The 16,066-nt window shown below is 47.3% G+C and overlaps 1 protein-coding gene across 2 annotated transcripts; it reads right to left on the bottom strand.

The window, feature by feature from the left end:
- Window positions 1-203: 203 nt before the first annotated feature.
- LOC116677248 (eukaryotic translation initiation factor 3 subunit A-like) lies at window positions 204-7,332 on the bottom strand. Of its 2 annotated transcripts, XR_004328950.1 has the most exons (7): window positions 7,095-7,332; window positions 5,969-6,108; window positions 5,462-5,564; window positions 2,228-2,330; window positions 1,903-2,036; window positions 1,134-1,523; window positions 204-958 (listed from the first exon to the last, which is right to left on the bottom strand). XR_004328950.1 is itself a non-coding variant. In XM_032507852.1 (6 exons), the coding sequence occupies exons 2-6, from the start codon at window positions 6,011-6,013 to the stop codon at window positions 1,400-1,402; spliced, it is 513 nt and encodes a 170-aa protein (XP_032363743.1). In that variant the 5' UTR covers window positions 6,014-6,108; window positions 7,095-7,332; the 3' UTR covers window positions 1,162-1,399. The 2 variants fall into 2 exon arrangements, 1 of the variants encoding a protein (XP_032363743.1); XM_032507852.1 differs by lacking the exon at window positions 204-958 and having other exon boundaries at window positions 1,162-1,527.
- Window positions 7,333-16,066: the final 8,734 nt, after the last annotated feature.

Consider the following 16,066-nt stretch of genomic DNA (forward strand, 5'->3'; position numbering starts at 1 on the left):
TATGTTTGAATTCAGTACGGCCTAATCTTGTCTCTGTATTCAAAGTAGACGTGGCTTATTACTCTTAGCACTGGGGCTTCATTAGTGCTGAACATATGACAATATATAAAACCAGACGAGAAATGAGTGCGTGCCAAGAAATGATGAAAATGTGTTTTTTCAGCAACAGCTTTATTGAATAAAACACATTCAAATAGAGCTACACACCAATGCAAACACATACTTTTCTCAAAATAAGTGTCTACAGACAAGAACATGACTTTGACCTAATAATAACAACAACAATACTAACAATCATTATTATAGGCATTACCTATGCAGAGGGGGATCAGATCTGTGATGTGGGTGGAGAGCTACAGACCTAAGCAAGCTGTGCTTGCCTCCGACTTCAGCTCAGCTTTGAAAAGCCTTCCGTAGACTCTGAGTCTAGACAGGACCTAGCGCAGCAATCCCACTAGCTATCAGTCTGACTGCGTTCATGTGGGCACATTAAAACATTCACAAAGACAGTTACAGAACAAAGCTCGTCAGTGCAATGCTCAGTTTCCAGGGACTGAGGACAACGGGAGGGAAAATCGCAACTCCAAGCATCCAGCATGCAATAACAACTATTATATACCATTATATAAACTATTATGTTATAACATATTGCATTATACACTTACTTTCTTACATTTAACATTTACTTTGGTCATTCAGTGTCACTCTAATTCAAATAAAACGTGCATCTTTTTTCAGTTGAACAGTTTCTTTAGCCTGCACTTGGTAAGCTGGCAAACCATAAGATCCTTCACTTTCGTCTGACAGACCCTTCTCTTCCACTTTCACCGACAGATCCAACGCCTCCAACAGACCCATATCTTCTTCCAACAGACCGCTCTTCCTGGGGCTGGCCAAAGTCCTCCAATTTGGTGGGTGGCGGTGGCAGGGACGGGATGAGGGCAGCTTGATTCTGCAACTTATACAAATAGAACAATGACGATAAGTAATAGCAATAGCCATTGTTATTGTGGCAATAGTAATTTGAAAAGCTTCATTTGCACAGCGCCTTTATAAAAAAAAAACAGACAGTGCTTGGGAAAAAGCAACCACCAAAAAGAAACAAAGAACCACATGAACATATCAAAACAAACCTTGTAGGGGACAGTCTGACGCAGCCTCCAAATCCTCATTCTTCACTTTGTCCAGGGTGAGTTTCCCCGGGATCAGCAGCTGCTGCAGTCTGGCCTGCGGCAAGGCCCATTTGGTGGCAAAGATTTTGAAGATGCACATGGTCTACGTAGGCTCCATTCTGGATAAAGGCCACGCAGGACATGAAGGTCAGCGTGTTGAGGAGCAAACCTCCCTCCATCTCCTTTGGGAGCCTCTGCAAGGATGTTGCCATCCAGGGCCTGCCGTGCTATGTGTACACCTCCAGCTCAGGAGAGCTTTGGTGTTGTCTGAGGCCACGGGGGTGAAGTCTGCGTCCGGTGCGGGGCAGAGAATTGGCGAGGCGCCGGGCCGACATCGTCTCAATCTGCCACCTTTCTCCCCAAGAAGAAAAGAAGAACGTTAAATTCATCGACAAATAGGAGAGAATTTAATGATGTAGTCCAAACGCATTTATTTAAAAGTACTTTACCAGTTTATTACAATTGCAGGAGGCCCACCTTCATATTTATTTCAATGCAAAGAGACCCGGGTTGCAGGTGTGGAACTCTTTAATGCTAGGAAGTGTCATTTTGCGCTCCAATCAGCTTCAAACTTAACCAGATGACTAACGCTAAATCAGGCGAGTACCACCCATGTGTAGAGTGAAGAAACGGATGACGGACTCCACCCCATAGTTGGAAAAGATCAAGGTTTTTTTCAACCATTTAACAAGGAAAATGAAAAGGTGCGAATGAACTGAAAATGACTCACTTTTGGTTCTCTGGGTCTGTCTGAAGGAGCCCCTCTTCCTCCTCTCTCCTCCTCCTCCTCCTCCTCCTCCTCCTCCTCCTGTTCCCCTAGTACGGCGTCGGCGTCTTTTTCCCCTCCTCCTGCTCCTCCTCCTCCTAACAACAGGTGAAACACATCAGGGAGAAAACACAGAGCAGAGAGTAGAACGAGACGTTTGAAACTGTCGTCTGAGCTCCAGTTAGCCTAAAAATCCAGAGGAATTTCAGACCCACATTTAAGCCAAGAATTAGTTCTGATGATGCAGAAATACACCGATGCCCATGGATCAATTGGATAACACCCTTACCGTCTGTGGGACAGCTTGTAGAGTACGTCCAGCTCAGTTCTGGGCCCAGTCTGGGCCTGTGGCTTGGAGCCTCCTCGCCCTCCATCCTCTCCTGACCTGCTCTCTGCACATGGAAACAAACAGCACAACAGAACGTTGTTGTTGTTGTTGTTGTTTTTTGATCTATGGATTGACTGGCTCACATCAAATTAGGCCAAGTTAAATTGATACATCTCAGTACATCATTTAATTCAGATGACGTACAGACCAAGCAGGTGCTTCTCATCTTGCGTTAGTGTGTTAAATGACATGCAAACGACCCACACACGACTTCTTAAACAATTGACTACCTCAATTTCGAGCCATGTGTTAACCGCCACCCTAACAGACCAAAAACGTCATGAAAATGTGAGTGTGTGTGTGTGTGTGTGCGCGCGTGTGCGTGCGTGCTTAGACTTGGACTTCTTTGTATTGAAATTTCCAGCAGCACTTTTAGCAAGAGAAAAAGAAATGAAAAAATAGAAAAAAGACAGTATAAAGACAACAAAATAACAATAATAACAAATATAAGAACATTTGTCAAATAAACAAAGAAAAGACCATCAACTATCATTAAAGTGTCAGTGTTGAGTCCAGTACTGAAGTGATAAAGTGACCAGGTGTGAATTGAAGTCCAGGTGTGCATGTATGTATGTCTGTGTGTGTACTGTGTGTATGTCTACTGTGTGTATGTATGTGTACTGTGTGTGTGTATGTGTACTGTGTGTGTATGTGTGTATGTGTACTGTGTGTATCTATGTATGTGTACTGTATGTTTGCATGTATGTATGTATGTATGCATGCATGCATGCATGCATGTATTGTGTGTGTGTGTGTGTGTGTGTGTGTGTGTGTGTGTCTCACTCACTCACACACACTCCCTCCCTAGCCCCAGTAACTGGCTCTGGGTCTGACCTTTGACCTCCATGGCTACAGGCCTCCACTCTAAGCCCCAATAACCAGGACTGAGGCTGGGATAACACCCTCCAGCACCCACATGCTCCCTGCTGAGGCCCAGTAACTGGCTCTGAGTCTGACCTCTGACCTCCAGGGCACTCAGCCTGCTCCATAAGGCCCAAAAAGATGCAAATGGGTGCAAACTGGCTAAAACAACCCTCTCCTAGCCCTAACCGTAACCCGCACAGACTTGTGCTCGGCACCACTGGAAAGCCAGTAAGTGCTTTTGGGGGGTGCGTCTAACTGCCTCGCCTCTGGCACCTTCACGTCAAAAGTTACAGGCCAGAGAAAAAGTGCCCCCGGGGTGCACTTCTGCTTCAACCCTCTATCCTGCAGGCCCTTGCTACGAGCAGTTACACATATGTACACGTCCTTTGCTACAGAGAGCAGCTCTGATGTTGCCGTCCCTCTGGTGGCCGCCGGGGACACCGCACCCTCTGACACTTAGAAAAATTGTGTGAAATCTTGCTACAAAGGCTACACATGTGATACTGTGTGTATCCATGGAGTCTCTGGCTCTCTGTATCTCTCTGTCTCTGTGTGTGTGTGCGTGCGTGCTTAGACTTGGACTCCTCTGTATTGAAATTTGCAGCCGCACTTTTAGCAAGAGAAAAATAAATGAAAAAATAGAAAAAAGACAGTATAAAGACAACAAAGTAACAATAATAACAAATATGAGAACATTTGTCAAATAAACAAAGAAAAGACCATCGACTATCATTAAAGTGTCAGTGTTGAGTCCAGTACTGAAGTGATAAAAGGGACCAGGTGTGAATTGAAGTCCAGGTGTGCATGTATGTATGTCTGTGTGTGTACTGTGTGTATGTCTACTGTGTGTATGTATGTGTACTGTGTGTGTGTATGTGTACTGTGTGTGTGTATGTGTGTATGTGTACTGTGTGTATCTATGTATGCGTACTGTATGTTTGCATGTATGTATGTATGTATGCATGTATGTATTGTGTGTGTGTGTGTGTGTGGGTGTGTGTGTGTGTGTGTGTGTGTGTCTCTCACTCACTCACACACACTCCCTCCCTAGGCCCAGTAACTGGCTCTGGGTCTGACCTTTGACCTCCATGGCTACAGGCCTCCACTCTAAGCCCCAATAACCAGGACTGAGGCTGGGATAACACCCTCCAGCACCCACATGCTCCCTGCTGAGGCCCAGCAACTGGCTCTGAGTCTGGCCTCTGACCTCCAGGGCTCTCAGCCTGCTCCATAAGGCCCAAAAAGATGCAAATGGGTGCAAACTGGCTAAAACAACCCTCTCCTGGCCCTAACCGTAACCCGCACAGACTTGTGCTCGGCACCACTGGAAAGCCAGTAAGTGCTTTTGGGGGGGTGCGTCTAACTGCCTCGCCTCTGGCACCTCCACGTCAAAAGTTACAGGCCAGAGAAAAAGTGCCCCCGGGTGCACTTCTGCTTCAACCCCTTATCCTAACCCTAACCCTAACCCTAACCCCCGACCCTAACCCCTGACCCTAACCCCCCTGACCCTAACCCCTGACCCTAACCCTCCGACCCTAACCCCTGACCCTAACCCCTGACCCTAACCCCTAACCCTAACCCTAACCCCCCTGACCCTAACCCCTGACCCTAACCCTCCGACCCTAACCCCTGACCCTAACCCCCCTGACCCTAACCCCTGACCCTAACCCCTAACACCTAACCCCTAACCCTAACCCCCCTGACCCTAACCCCTGACCCTAACCCTCCGACCCTAACCCCTGACCCTAATCCCCCTGACCCTAACCCCTGACCCTAACCCCTGACCCTAACCCCTGACCCTAACCCCTAACACCTAACCCCTAACCCTAACCCCCCTGACCCTAACCCCTGACCCTAACCCTCCGACCCTAACCCCTGACCCTAATCCCCCTGACCCTAACCCCTGACCCTAACCCCTGACCCTAACCCCTAACCCTAACCCCCCTGACCCTAACCCCTGACCCTAACCCTCCGACCCTAACCCCTGACCCTAACCCCTGACCCTAACCCCTAACCCTAACCCCTAACCCTAACCCCCCTGACCCTAACCCCTAACCCTCTCCTCCTGCTCCTCCTCCTCCTAACAACAGGTGAAACACATCAGGGAGAAAACACAGAGCAGAGAGTAGAACGAGACGTTTGAAACTGTCGTCTGAGCTCCAGTTAGCCTAAAAATCCAGAGGAATTTCAGACCCACATTTAAGCCAAGAATTAGTTCTGATGATGCAGAAATACACCGATGCCCATGGATCAATTGGATAACACCCTTACCGTCTGTGGGACAGCTTGTAGAGTACGTCCAGCTCAGTTCTGGGCCCAGTCTGGGCCTGTGGCTTGGAGCCTCCTCGCCCTCCATCCTCTCCTGACCTGCTCTCTGCACATGGAAACAAACAGCACAACAGAACGTTGTTGTTGTTGTTGTTGTTGTTTTTTGATCTATGGATTGACTGGCTCACATCAAATTAGGCCAAGTTAAATTGATACATCTCAGTACCATCATTTAATTCAGATGACGTACAGACCAAGCAGGTGCTTCTCATCTTGCGTTAGTGTGTTAAATGACATGCAAACGACCCACACACGACTTCTTAAACAATTGACTACCTCAATTTCGAGCCATGTGTTAACCGCCACCCTAACAGACCAAAAACGTCATGAAAACGCACAGGGACTTGCAAAAGCACTCGATTTCTGAATTGACTGAAATAACGTCGACACAAAACTATAAATTCAGTACCTGCGGGTTAAAAGAAAGAAGGGATTTGGGTTGTTCCTCACCTCGAAGATCGAGATCTCCTCTGTGAAACGCAGCTGCTGCCTCATGTCGCTCTCCTCCCTCTGACTTCCTGTGGCTCACACTGATTGCACCTCTTGGGCCAGCTGCGTGACCACTCCCACGTGCAGCCAGGATAAAGGTGCTGCAGGGGGCAAAGAAAGAATGTTGAGGGCTGGCACCCTTAAAAACATGAATTAAAAATAGAAAATAAAAATTGTATTTCTTTGAAATTGTAACAATAAATGAAGTGCATTGAGACAACTCTGACTGCTTTACCAGTTCATTAAAATTGCATTATTCAGGAGGCCCACCTTCATATTTATTTATATTCATTGCCAGGCTGGCTTCGCAATGACAGATGTGCTAGGAGACGTTGCCAGGCAGTTTCCTAAACCCAACCGGGCTATAACAGCAATGCCCCCGGGAGCATTTAATCAGTACTTCCACTTTTACCAGAGTATTCTTTAACACAAGTATCTGTACTTCTACTTAAGTACGGAAAGGGTTAGGGTTACAAGTACAGATACTTGTGTTAAAGAATACTCTGGTAAAAGTGGAAGTACTGATTAAACTTCTTTACTCAAGTAAAAGTAACAAAGTACAGGCTTGGAAATTTACTTAAAGTATAAAAGTAAAAGTAGCCTTGCGAAAGCTACCTGGAGCACAAAAATGTTACTAGAGAGACACTGAGGAACTTCAGTGGACATGGAGGACATGTCTTTATATGGCAAAGGCTACATTTTAAATGGATTTCTGCCAACAGGCCTAAAACATAACATATATGATTATTATGACAGAAACTGGGACTCCAGGTTAATAAGATTCTGACTCATTAGTAAGATATGAATTCAGTGCGTCTCTCTCTCTGTGTGTGTGCGTGTCCCTCTCTCTGTGTGTGTGCGTGTCTGTAGTCAGAACATAGCCTCAGACCGATACCTTCTAACACACGCTTTTAGCTGGTCTGCAACACAGACCACAGCGATGCAACGTACATGGATTCATTGTAGGCTACTCGCGTTTCCAGGTGCTCGCAGCCAGCCACTCTGCCCACACGAGCACACCTTGCCACGGCTAGAGCACGCAACAACTGCCACCACAAAGTCGTTTCTGCAAACACACTTGACTCACCCCTCTCTGTCTTCTTTTGCCTTTGACTGTCACTCCTTTCCAACAACGCACTGGGCGGATATATTCCTCCGTTAGCTACAACTCCACCGGCGCCGCTGACGGAAGATAAACAACTGTGTCAACTTCCTGTCATGAAATTGACATGTGACTTCCTTTGGATATCAAATTAAAAGCATCAAAACGGAAGTTGCTGTCTCTTTTGTTGTAATGTCTTGGAAAACAGATCCACTTTTTTAAATTGTCTTCTTTTAAAATAACTTGTGTGTGTGTGTGTGTGTGTGTGTGTGTGTGTGTGTGTGTGTGTGTGTGTGCGCGCGCGCGTGCGTGCGTGCGTGCGTGCTTAGACTTGGACTTCTCGGTATTGAAATTTCCAGCAGCACTTTTAGCAAGAGAAAAAGAAATGAAAAAATAGAAAAAAGACAGTATAAAGACAACAAAATAACAATAATAACAAATATGAGAACATTTGTCAAATAAACAAAGAAAAGACCATCGACTATCATTAAAGTGTCAGTGTTGAGTCCAGTACTGAAGTGATAAAGGGACCAGGTGTGAATTGAAGTCCAGGTGTGCATGTATGTATGTCTGTGTGTGTACTGTGTGTATGTCTACTGTGTGTATGTATGTGTACTGTGTGTGTGTGTATGTGTACTGTGTGTGTGTATGTGTGTATGTGTACTGTGTGTATGTGTACTGTGTGTGTGTATGTGTGTATGTGTACTGTGTGTATCTATGTATGTGTACTGTATGTTTGCATGTATGTATGTATGTATGTATGTATGCATGTATGTATTGTGTGTGTGTGTGTGTGTGTGTGTGTGTGTGTGTGTGTGTGTGTGTGTCTCTCACTCACTCACACACACTCCCTCCCTAGGCCCAGTAACTGGCTCTGGGTCTGACCTTTGACCTCCATGGCTACAGGCCTCCACTCTAAGCCCCAATAACCAGGACTGAGGCTGGGATAACACCCTCCAGCACCCACATGCTCCCTGCTGAGGCCCAGTAACTGGCTCTGAGTCTGACCTCTGACCTCCAGGGCTCTCAGCCTGCTCCATAAGGCCCAAAAAGATGCAAATGGGTGCAAACTGGCTAAAACAACCCTCTCCTAGCCCTAACCGTAACCCGCACAGACTTGTGCTCAGCACCACTGGAAAGCCAGTAAGTGCTTTTGGGGGGGTGCGTCTAACTGCCTCGCCTCTGGCACCTTCACGTCAAAAGTTACAGGCCAGAGAAAAAGTGCCCCCGGGGTGCACTTCTGCTTCAACCCTCTATCCTGCAGGCCCTTGCTACGAGCAGTTACACATATGTACACGTCCTTTGCTACAGAGAGCAGCTCTGATGTTGCCGTCCCTCTGGTGGCCGCCGGGGACACCGCACCCTCTGACACTTAGAAAAATTGTGTGAAATCTTGCTACAAAGGCTACACATGTGATACTGTGTGTATCCATGGAGTCTCTGGCTCTCTGTATCTCTCTGTCTCTGTGTGTGTGTGCGTGCGTGCTTAGACTTGGACTCCTCTGTATTGAAATTTGCAGCCGCACTTTTAGCAAGAGAAAAATAAATGAAAAAATAGAAAAAAGACAGTATAAAGACAACAAAGTAACAATAATAACAAATATGAGAACATTTGTCAAATAAACAAAGAAAAGACCATCGACTATCATTAAAGTGTCAGTGTTGAGTCCAGTACTGAAGTGATAAAGGGACCAGGTGTGAATTGAAGTCCAGGTGTGCATGTATGTATGTCTGTGTGTGTACTGTGTGTATGTCTACTGTGTGTATGTATGTGTACTGTGTGTGTGTATGTGTACTGTGTGTGTGTATGTGTGTATGTGTACTGTGTGTATCTATGTATGCGTACTGTATGTTTGCATGTATGTATGTATGTATGCATGTATGTATTGTGTGTGTGTGTGTGTGTGGGTGTGTGTGTGTGTGTGTGTGTGTCTCTCACTCACTCACACACACTCCCTCCCTAGGCCCAGTAACTGGCTCTGGGTCTGACCTTTGACCTCCATGGCTACAGGCCTCCACTCTAAGCCCCAATAACCAGGACTGAGGCTGGGTTAACACGCTCCAGCACCCACATGCTCCCTGCTGAGGCCCAGCAACTGGCTCTGAGTCTGGCCTCTGACCTCCAGGGCTCTCAGCCTGCTCCATAAGGCCCAAAAAGATGCAAATGGGTGCAAACTGGCTAAAACAACCCTCGCCTGGCCCTAACCGTAACCCGCACAGACTTGTGCTCGGCACCACTGGAAAGCCAGTAAGTGCTTTTGGGGGGGTGCGTCTAACTGCCTCGCCTCTGGCACCTTCACGTCAAAAGTTACAGGCCAGAGAAAAAGTGCCCCCGGGGTGCACTTCTGCTTCAACCCTCTATCCTGCAGGCCCTTGCTACGAGCAGTTACACATATGTACACGTCCTTTGCTACAGAGAGCAGCTCTGACGTTGCCGTCCCTCTGGTGGCCGCCGGGGACACCGCACCCTCTGACACTTAGAAAAATTGTGTGAAATCTTGCTACAAAGGCTACACATGTGATACTGTGTGTATCCATGGAGTCTCTGGCTCTCTGTATCTCTCTGTCTCTGTGTGTGTGTGCGTGCGTGCTTAGACTTGGACTCCTCTGTATTGAAATTTGCAGCCGCACTTTTAGCAAGAGAAAAATAAATGAAAAAATAGAAAAAAGACAGTATAAAGACAACAAAGTAACAATAATAACAAATATAAGAACATTTGTCAAATAAACAAAGAAAAGACCATCGACTATCATTAAAGTGTCAGTGTTGAGTCCAGTACTGAAGTGATAAAGGGACCAGGTGTGAATTGAAGTCCAGGTGTGCATGTATGTATGTCTGTGTGTGTACTGTGTGTATGTCTACTGTGTGTATGTATGTGTACTGTGTGTGTGTATGTGTACTGTGTGTGTGTATGTGTGTATGTGTACTGTGTGTATCTATGTATGCGTACTGTATGTTTGCATGTATGTATGTATGTATGCATGTATGTATTGTGTGTGTGTGTGTGTGGGTGTGTGTGTGTGTGTGTGTGTCTCTCACTCACTCACACACACTCCCTCCCTAGGCCCAGTAACTGGCTCTGGGTCTGACCTTTGACCTCCATGGCTACAGGCCTCCACTCTAAGCCCCAATAACCAGGACTGAGGCTGGGTTAACACGCTCCAGCACCCACATGCTCCCTGCTGAGGCCCAGCAACTGGCTCTGAGTCTGGCCTCTGACCTCCAGGGCTCTCAGCCTGCTCCATAAGGCCCAAAAAGATGCAAATGGGTGCAAACTGGCTAAAACAACCCTCGCCTGGCCCTAACCGTAACCCGCACAGACTTGTGCTCGGCACCACTGGAAAGCCAGTAAGTGCTTTTGGGGGGTGCGTCTAACTGCCTCGCCTCTGGCACCTTCACGTCAAAAGTTACAGGCCAGAGAAAAAGTGCCCCCGGGGTGCACTTCTGCTTCAACCCTCTATCCTGCAGGCCCTTGCTACGAGCAGTTACACATATGTACACGTCCTTTGCTACAGAGAGCAGCTCTGACGTTGCCGTCCCTCTGGTGGCCGCCGGGGACACCGCACCCTCTGACACTTAGAAAAATTGTGTGAAATCTTGCTACAAAGGCTACACATGTGATACTGTGTGTATCCATGGAGTCTCTGGCTCTCTGTATCTCTCTGTCTCTGTGTGTGTGTGCGTGCGTGCTTAGACTTGGACTCCTCTGTATTGAAATTTGCAGCCGCACTTTTAGCAAGAGAAAAATAAATGAAAAAATAGAAAAAAGACAGTATAAAGACAACAAAGTAACAATAATAACAAATATAGAACATTTGTCAAATAAACAAAGAAAAGACCATCGACTATCATTAAAGTGTCAGTGTTGAGTCCAGTACTGAAGTGATAAAGGGACCAGGTGTGAATTGAAGTCCAGGTGTGCATGTATGTATGTCTGTGTGTGTACTGTGTGTATGTCTACTGTGTGTATGTATGTGTACTGTGTGTGTGTATGTGTACTGTGTGTGTGTATGTGTGTATGTGTACTGTGTGTATCTATGTATGCGTACTGTATGTTTGCATGTATGTATGTATGTATGCATGTATGTATTGTGTGTGTGTGTGTGTGGGTGTGTGTGTGTGTGTGTGTGTCTCTCACTCACTCACACACACTCCCTCCCTAGGCCCAGTAACTGGCTCTGGGTCTGACCTTTGACCTCCATGGCTACAGGCCTCCACTCTAAGCCCCAATAACCAGGACTGAGGCTGGGATAACACCCTCCAGCACCCACATGCTCCCTGCTGAGGCCCAGCAACTGGCTCTGAGTCTGGCCTCTGACCTCCAGGGCTCTCAGCCTGCTCCATAAGGCCCAAAAAGATGCAAATGGGTGCAAACTGGCTAAAACAACCCTCGCCTGGCCCTAACCGTAACCCGCACAGACTTGTGCTCGGCACCACTGGAAAGCCAGTAAGTGCTTTTGGGGGGGTGCGTCTAACTGCCTCGCCTCTGGCACCTTCACGTCAAAAGTTACAGGCCAGAGAAAAAGTGCCCCCGGGTGCACTTCTGCTTCAACCCTCTATCCTGCAGGCCCTTGCTACGAGCAGTTACACATATGTACACGTCCTTTGCTACAGAGAGCAGCTCTGATGTTGCCGTCCCTCTGGTGGCCGCCGGGGCACCGCACCCTCTGACACTTAGAAAAATTGTGTGAAATCTTGCTACAAAGGCTACACATGTGATACTGTGTGTATCCATGGAGTCTCTGGCTCTCTGTATCTCTCTGTCTCTGTGTGTGTGTGCGTGCGTGCTTAGACTTGGACTCCTCTGTATTGAAATTTGCAGCCGCACTTTTAGCAAGAGAAAAATAAATGAAAAAATAGAAAAAAGACAGTATAAAGACAACAAAGTAACAATAATAACAAATATAAGAACATTTGTCAAATAAACAAAGAAAAGACCATCGACTATCATTAAAGTGTCAGTGTTGAGTCCAGTACTGAAGTGATAAAGGACCAGGTGTGAATTGAAGTCCAGGTGTGCATGTATGTATGTCTGTGTGTGTACTGTGTGTATGTCTACTGTGTGTATGTATGTGTACTGTGTGTGTGTATGTGTACTGTGTGTGTGTATGTGTGTATGTGTACTGTGTATCTATGTATGCGTACTGTATGTTTGCATGTATGTATGTATGTGTGCATGTATGTATTGTGTGTGTGTGTGTGTGTGGGTGTGTGTGTGTGTGTGTGTCTCTCACTCACTCACACACACTCCCTCCCTAGGCCCAGTAACTGGCTCTGGGTCTGACCTTTGACCTCCATGGCTACAGGCCACCACTCTAAGCCCCAATAACCAGGACTGAGGCTGGGATAACACCCTCCAGCACCCCCTGCTCCCTTCCAAGGCCCAGTAAGTGGCTCTGTTGCTGGCCTACGGCCTCCAGGCCTCCAGGCCTCCCCTCTGAGCGCCGGATACATGCACTGCAGCTGGGTTAAAATGCTCCAGAGCACTCCCGCTCCCTCCCGTGGCCCAGTTGGGCCGGCCTTGGACCTCCCGGGCTGCAGGCCTACACTCTGAGCCCATTATTCAGAGGCAACAGCCACATTGTAAATGTATTGACTTATTTCGTCATTTTTTCCTGTTTTGTTGGGCATTTTGATAAGTCATTCTCATGCTGGACTGACAGACACAACCTCTCAGAAAGAAAGTCCATTCAAAATGACATCAGAAAGGTTTGTCCTAGACAGATTGCTGCCAATGCAAAGGTGGAGTTTTTTTTCAGCCCCAACTTGTCTAATCACCTGCTTAACCAGATGAAGCAAAATCTGGTTAAAAAAAAATCTCTGGCTCGCTCGCTCTCCCTCTCTCTCTCTGTCTCTCTCTCTCGGTCCCTCTGTGTGTGTGTTTGTGTGTGTGTGTGTGTGTGTGTGTGTGTGTGTGTGTGTGTTGTGTTGTGTGGTGTGTGTTTGTGTGTGTGTGCACAACGGCAATGACGGCGTTTCTTACATGTGCACGCTGAAGCAAATATATGCAAAGTATTATTTTGTGACTGGTCACTGGTGCCTTAATCAGAGTACATATGTGTTGACTTTCTCTGATTAAGGGGGGGGAAAAAGAATCTTCCTTTGTGCTTTTAACTGGGGTTATTTCTGATATAAACTCATCTCATTTTAACCCCGGAAGAGCGCGCCTTGGGCGGGACAGCTGCTGCCAATTCCCCCCTCTCCCACCTGTCCCTCTCTCCGGTCCCTCGCGGTTCATTTTACCCCAGGAAGAGCGCGCCTTGAGCGGGCAGACCTGCTGCAAACTCGCGCGCTGCCTCCGGTCCTAGTCTCCGTTATCTCCCCCCCCCCCTCTCCCCCCCCCCCACCACCTCTACTTTACCGCGGTGAGGACGCGCCGTCAGCGGTCCGAGCTCTGCCAGTCCAGCCCAGCCCCCCCCCCCCAGACTCCCACAGCCCCAGTCCCAACCCTCCAGAACCTTGCGCACCGGGCGAACCTGTGTACCCGAACTTAAGCACCCCCCCTCGACTAAACCCCCCATCCGCACCCGCCAAAGCTCCGTGCCCCTGGTAACCTAAATCAAGTTTCGTGCCTCGGGTAACCTAACTGACTTACAGCGAGGTGAATGACAGCTTTCGCCAGAGCAGCGTGTGTTGTTTATCGTGCAGACACGTGAGAGAGTGGTCCACCTGAAATATTGCTGTTCATTCTGCTGTCTCCATACACATTATTTGCACTTAACGCTTGTGTTTTACCCACACCAAAGTACCGAAAAGTTCGAATTAAAAGTGTGGGGAGAGCCGTGTGCAAGCTGACGTAGCCGTGCTCTTCTTGGCAAAAGCACGGCTACCGCCGACACAACTTCTTCCGGGCCCTGGCCTGAATCCTGACCGCAGCCTACACATGAGCTCAGTTCAATCAGCGCCACATGCTCTATATAAAGGACCCAATGTGTCCCACTCCCTTAATCCATGGTGCGGTTACCCAGAGTTCCTCGCTTTCGCTTGACGTTAATTTATGCAATTTAACCAGGAAATAGACCCGTTTTTGATAATATCTCCGGGGAAGGTCGTACGGACTATTGCTTGGCACCACTGGGAAGCCAGTAAGGGCTTTTGGGGGGTAGGTCTAGCTGCCATAGCTCTGGCACCTTCCTGTCAAACGTTATAAGCCGAACAAAAACGGCAGCGCCTGGTCTCCTGTTAACCCGGCCCGTTGACACGGAGAGCAGCGTGTTGCCGCCCCTCGTGGCCAAGTTGTGTAAGTTGTGTGCCAGCTTGACCTCTGACGCTCTCCACCTGAGCGGGCTGCTCGAGCCTCACTGGGATGGACAGGAGGACAGCTTTGATTCACCACGTATCCACTATTCCCACAGCCAACAATGGGACTGAAGCAGGGAGGAGGGAACATTAAAAACTAATAAAATGTTGAATATGTTTGAATTCAGTACGGCCTAATCTTGTCTCTGTATTCAAAGTAGACGTGGCTTATTACTCTTAGCACTGGGGCTTCATTAGTGCTGAACATATGACAATATATAAAACCAGACGAGAAATGAGTGCGTGCCAAGAAATGATGAAAATGTGTTTTTTTTCAGCAACAGCTTTATTGAATAAAACACATTCAAATAGAGCTACACACCAATGCAAACACATACTTTTCTCAAAATAAGTGTCTACAGACAAGAACATGACTTTGACCTAATAATAACAACAACAATACTAACAATCATTATTATAGGCATTACCTATGCAGAGGGGGATCAGATCTGTGATGTGGTGGAGAGCTACAGACCTAAGCAAGCTGTGCTTGCCTCCGACTTCAGCTCAGCTTTGAAAAGCCTTCCGTAGACTCTGAGTCTAGACAGGACCTAGCGCAGCAATCCCACTAGCTATCAGTCTGACTGCGTTCATGTGGGCACATTAAAACATTCACAAAGACAGTTACAGAACAAAGCTCGTCAGTGCAATGCTCAGTTTCCAGGGACTGAGGACAACGGGAGGAAAATCGCAACTCCAAGCATCCAGCATGCAATAACAACTATTATATACCATTATATAAACTATTATGTTATAACATATTGCATTATACACTTACTTTCTTACATTTAACATTTACTTTGTCATTCAGTGTCACTCTAATTCAAATAAACGTGCATCTTTTTTCAGTTGAACAGTTTCTTTAGCCTGCACTTGGTAAGCTGGCAAACCATAAGATCCTTCACTTTCGTCTGACAGACCCTTCTCTTCCACTTTCACCGACAGATCCAACGCCTCCAACAGACCCATATCTTCTTCCAACAGACCGCTCTTCCTGGGGCTGGCCAAGTCCTCCAATTGGGGTGGCGGTGGCAGGGACGGGATGAGGCAGCTTGATTCTGCAACTTATACAAATAAACAATGACGATAATAATAGCAATAGCCATTGTTATTGTGGCAATAGTAATTGAAAAGCTTCATTTGCACAGCGCCTTTATAAAAAAAAACAGACAGTGTGGGAAAAAGCAACCACCAAAAGAAACAAAGAACCACATGAACATATCAAAACAAACCTTGTAGGGGACGTCTGACGCAGCCTCCAATCCTCATTCTTCACTTTGTCCAGGGTGAGTTTCCCCGGGATCAGCAGCTGCTGCAGTCTGGCCTGCGGCAAGGCCCATTTGTGGCAAAGATTTGAAGATGCACATGGTCTACGTAGCTCCATTCTGGATAAAGGCCACGCAGGACATGAAGGTCAGCGTGTTGAGGAGCAAACCTCCCTCCATCTCCTTTGGGAGCCTCTGCAAGGATGTTGCCATCCAGGCCTGCCGTGCTATTGTGTACCCTCCAGCTCAGGAGAGCTTTGGTGTTGTCTGAGGCACGGGGGTGGCGCTGCGTCCGGTGCGGGGCAGAGAATTGGCGAGGCGCCGGCCGACATCGTCTCAATCTGCCACCTTTCTCCCCAAGAAGAAAAGAAGAACGTTAAATTCATCGACAA

The sequence above is a fragment of the Etheostoma spectabile genome, unplaced genomic scaffold (genome assembly GCF_008692095.1).
Source record: "Etheostoma spectabile isolate EspeVRDwgs_2016 unplaced genomic scaffold, UIUC_Espe_1.0 scaffold00004645, whole genome shotgun sequence".
NCBI classification, from domain to species: Eukaryota; Metazoa; Chordata; class Actinopteri; order Perciformes; family Percidae; genus Etheostoma; species Etheostoma spectabile.

Coding starts and splice junctions, on each gene's coding strand:
- LOC116677248 (XM_032507852.1), bottom strand. CDS start 6,013: ATGAGGCAGCAGCTGCGTTTCACAGAGGAGATCTCGATCTTCGAG. Junction 5,565..5,968: donor AGGAGATCTCGATCTTCGAG/GTGAGGAACAAC, acceptor TTCCATGTGCAG/AGAGCAGGTCAGGAGAGGAT. Junction 1,528..1,902: donor ACAGACCCAGAGAACCAAAA/GTGAGTCATTTT, acceptor CTTCTTGGGGAG/AAAGGTGGCAGATTGAGACG.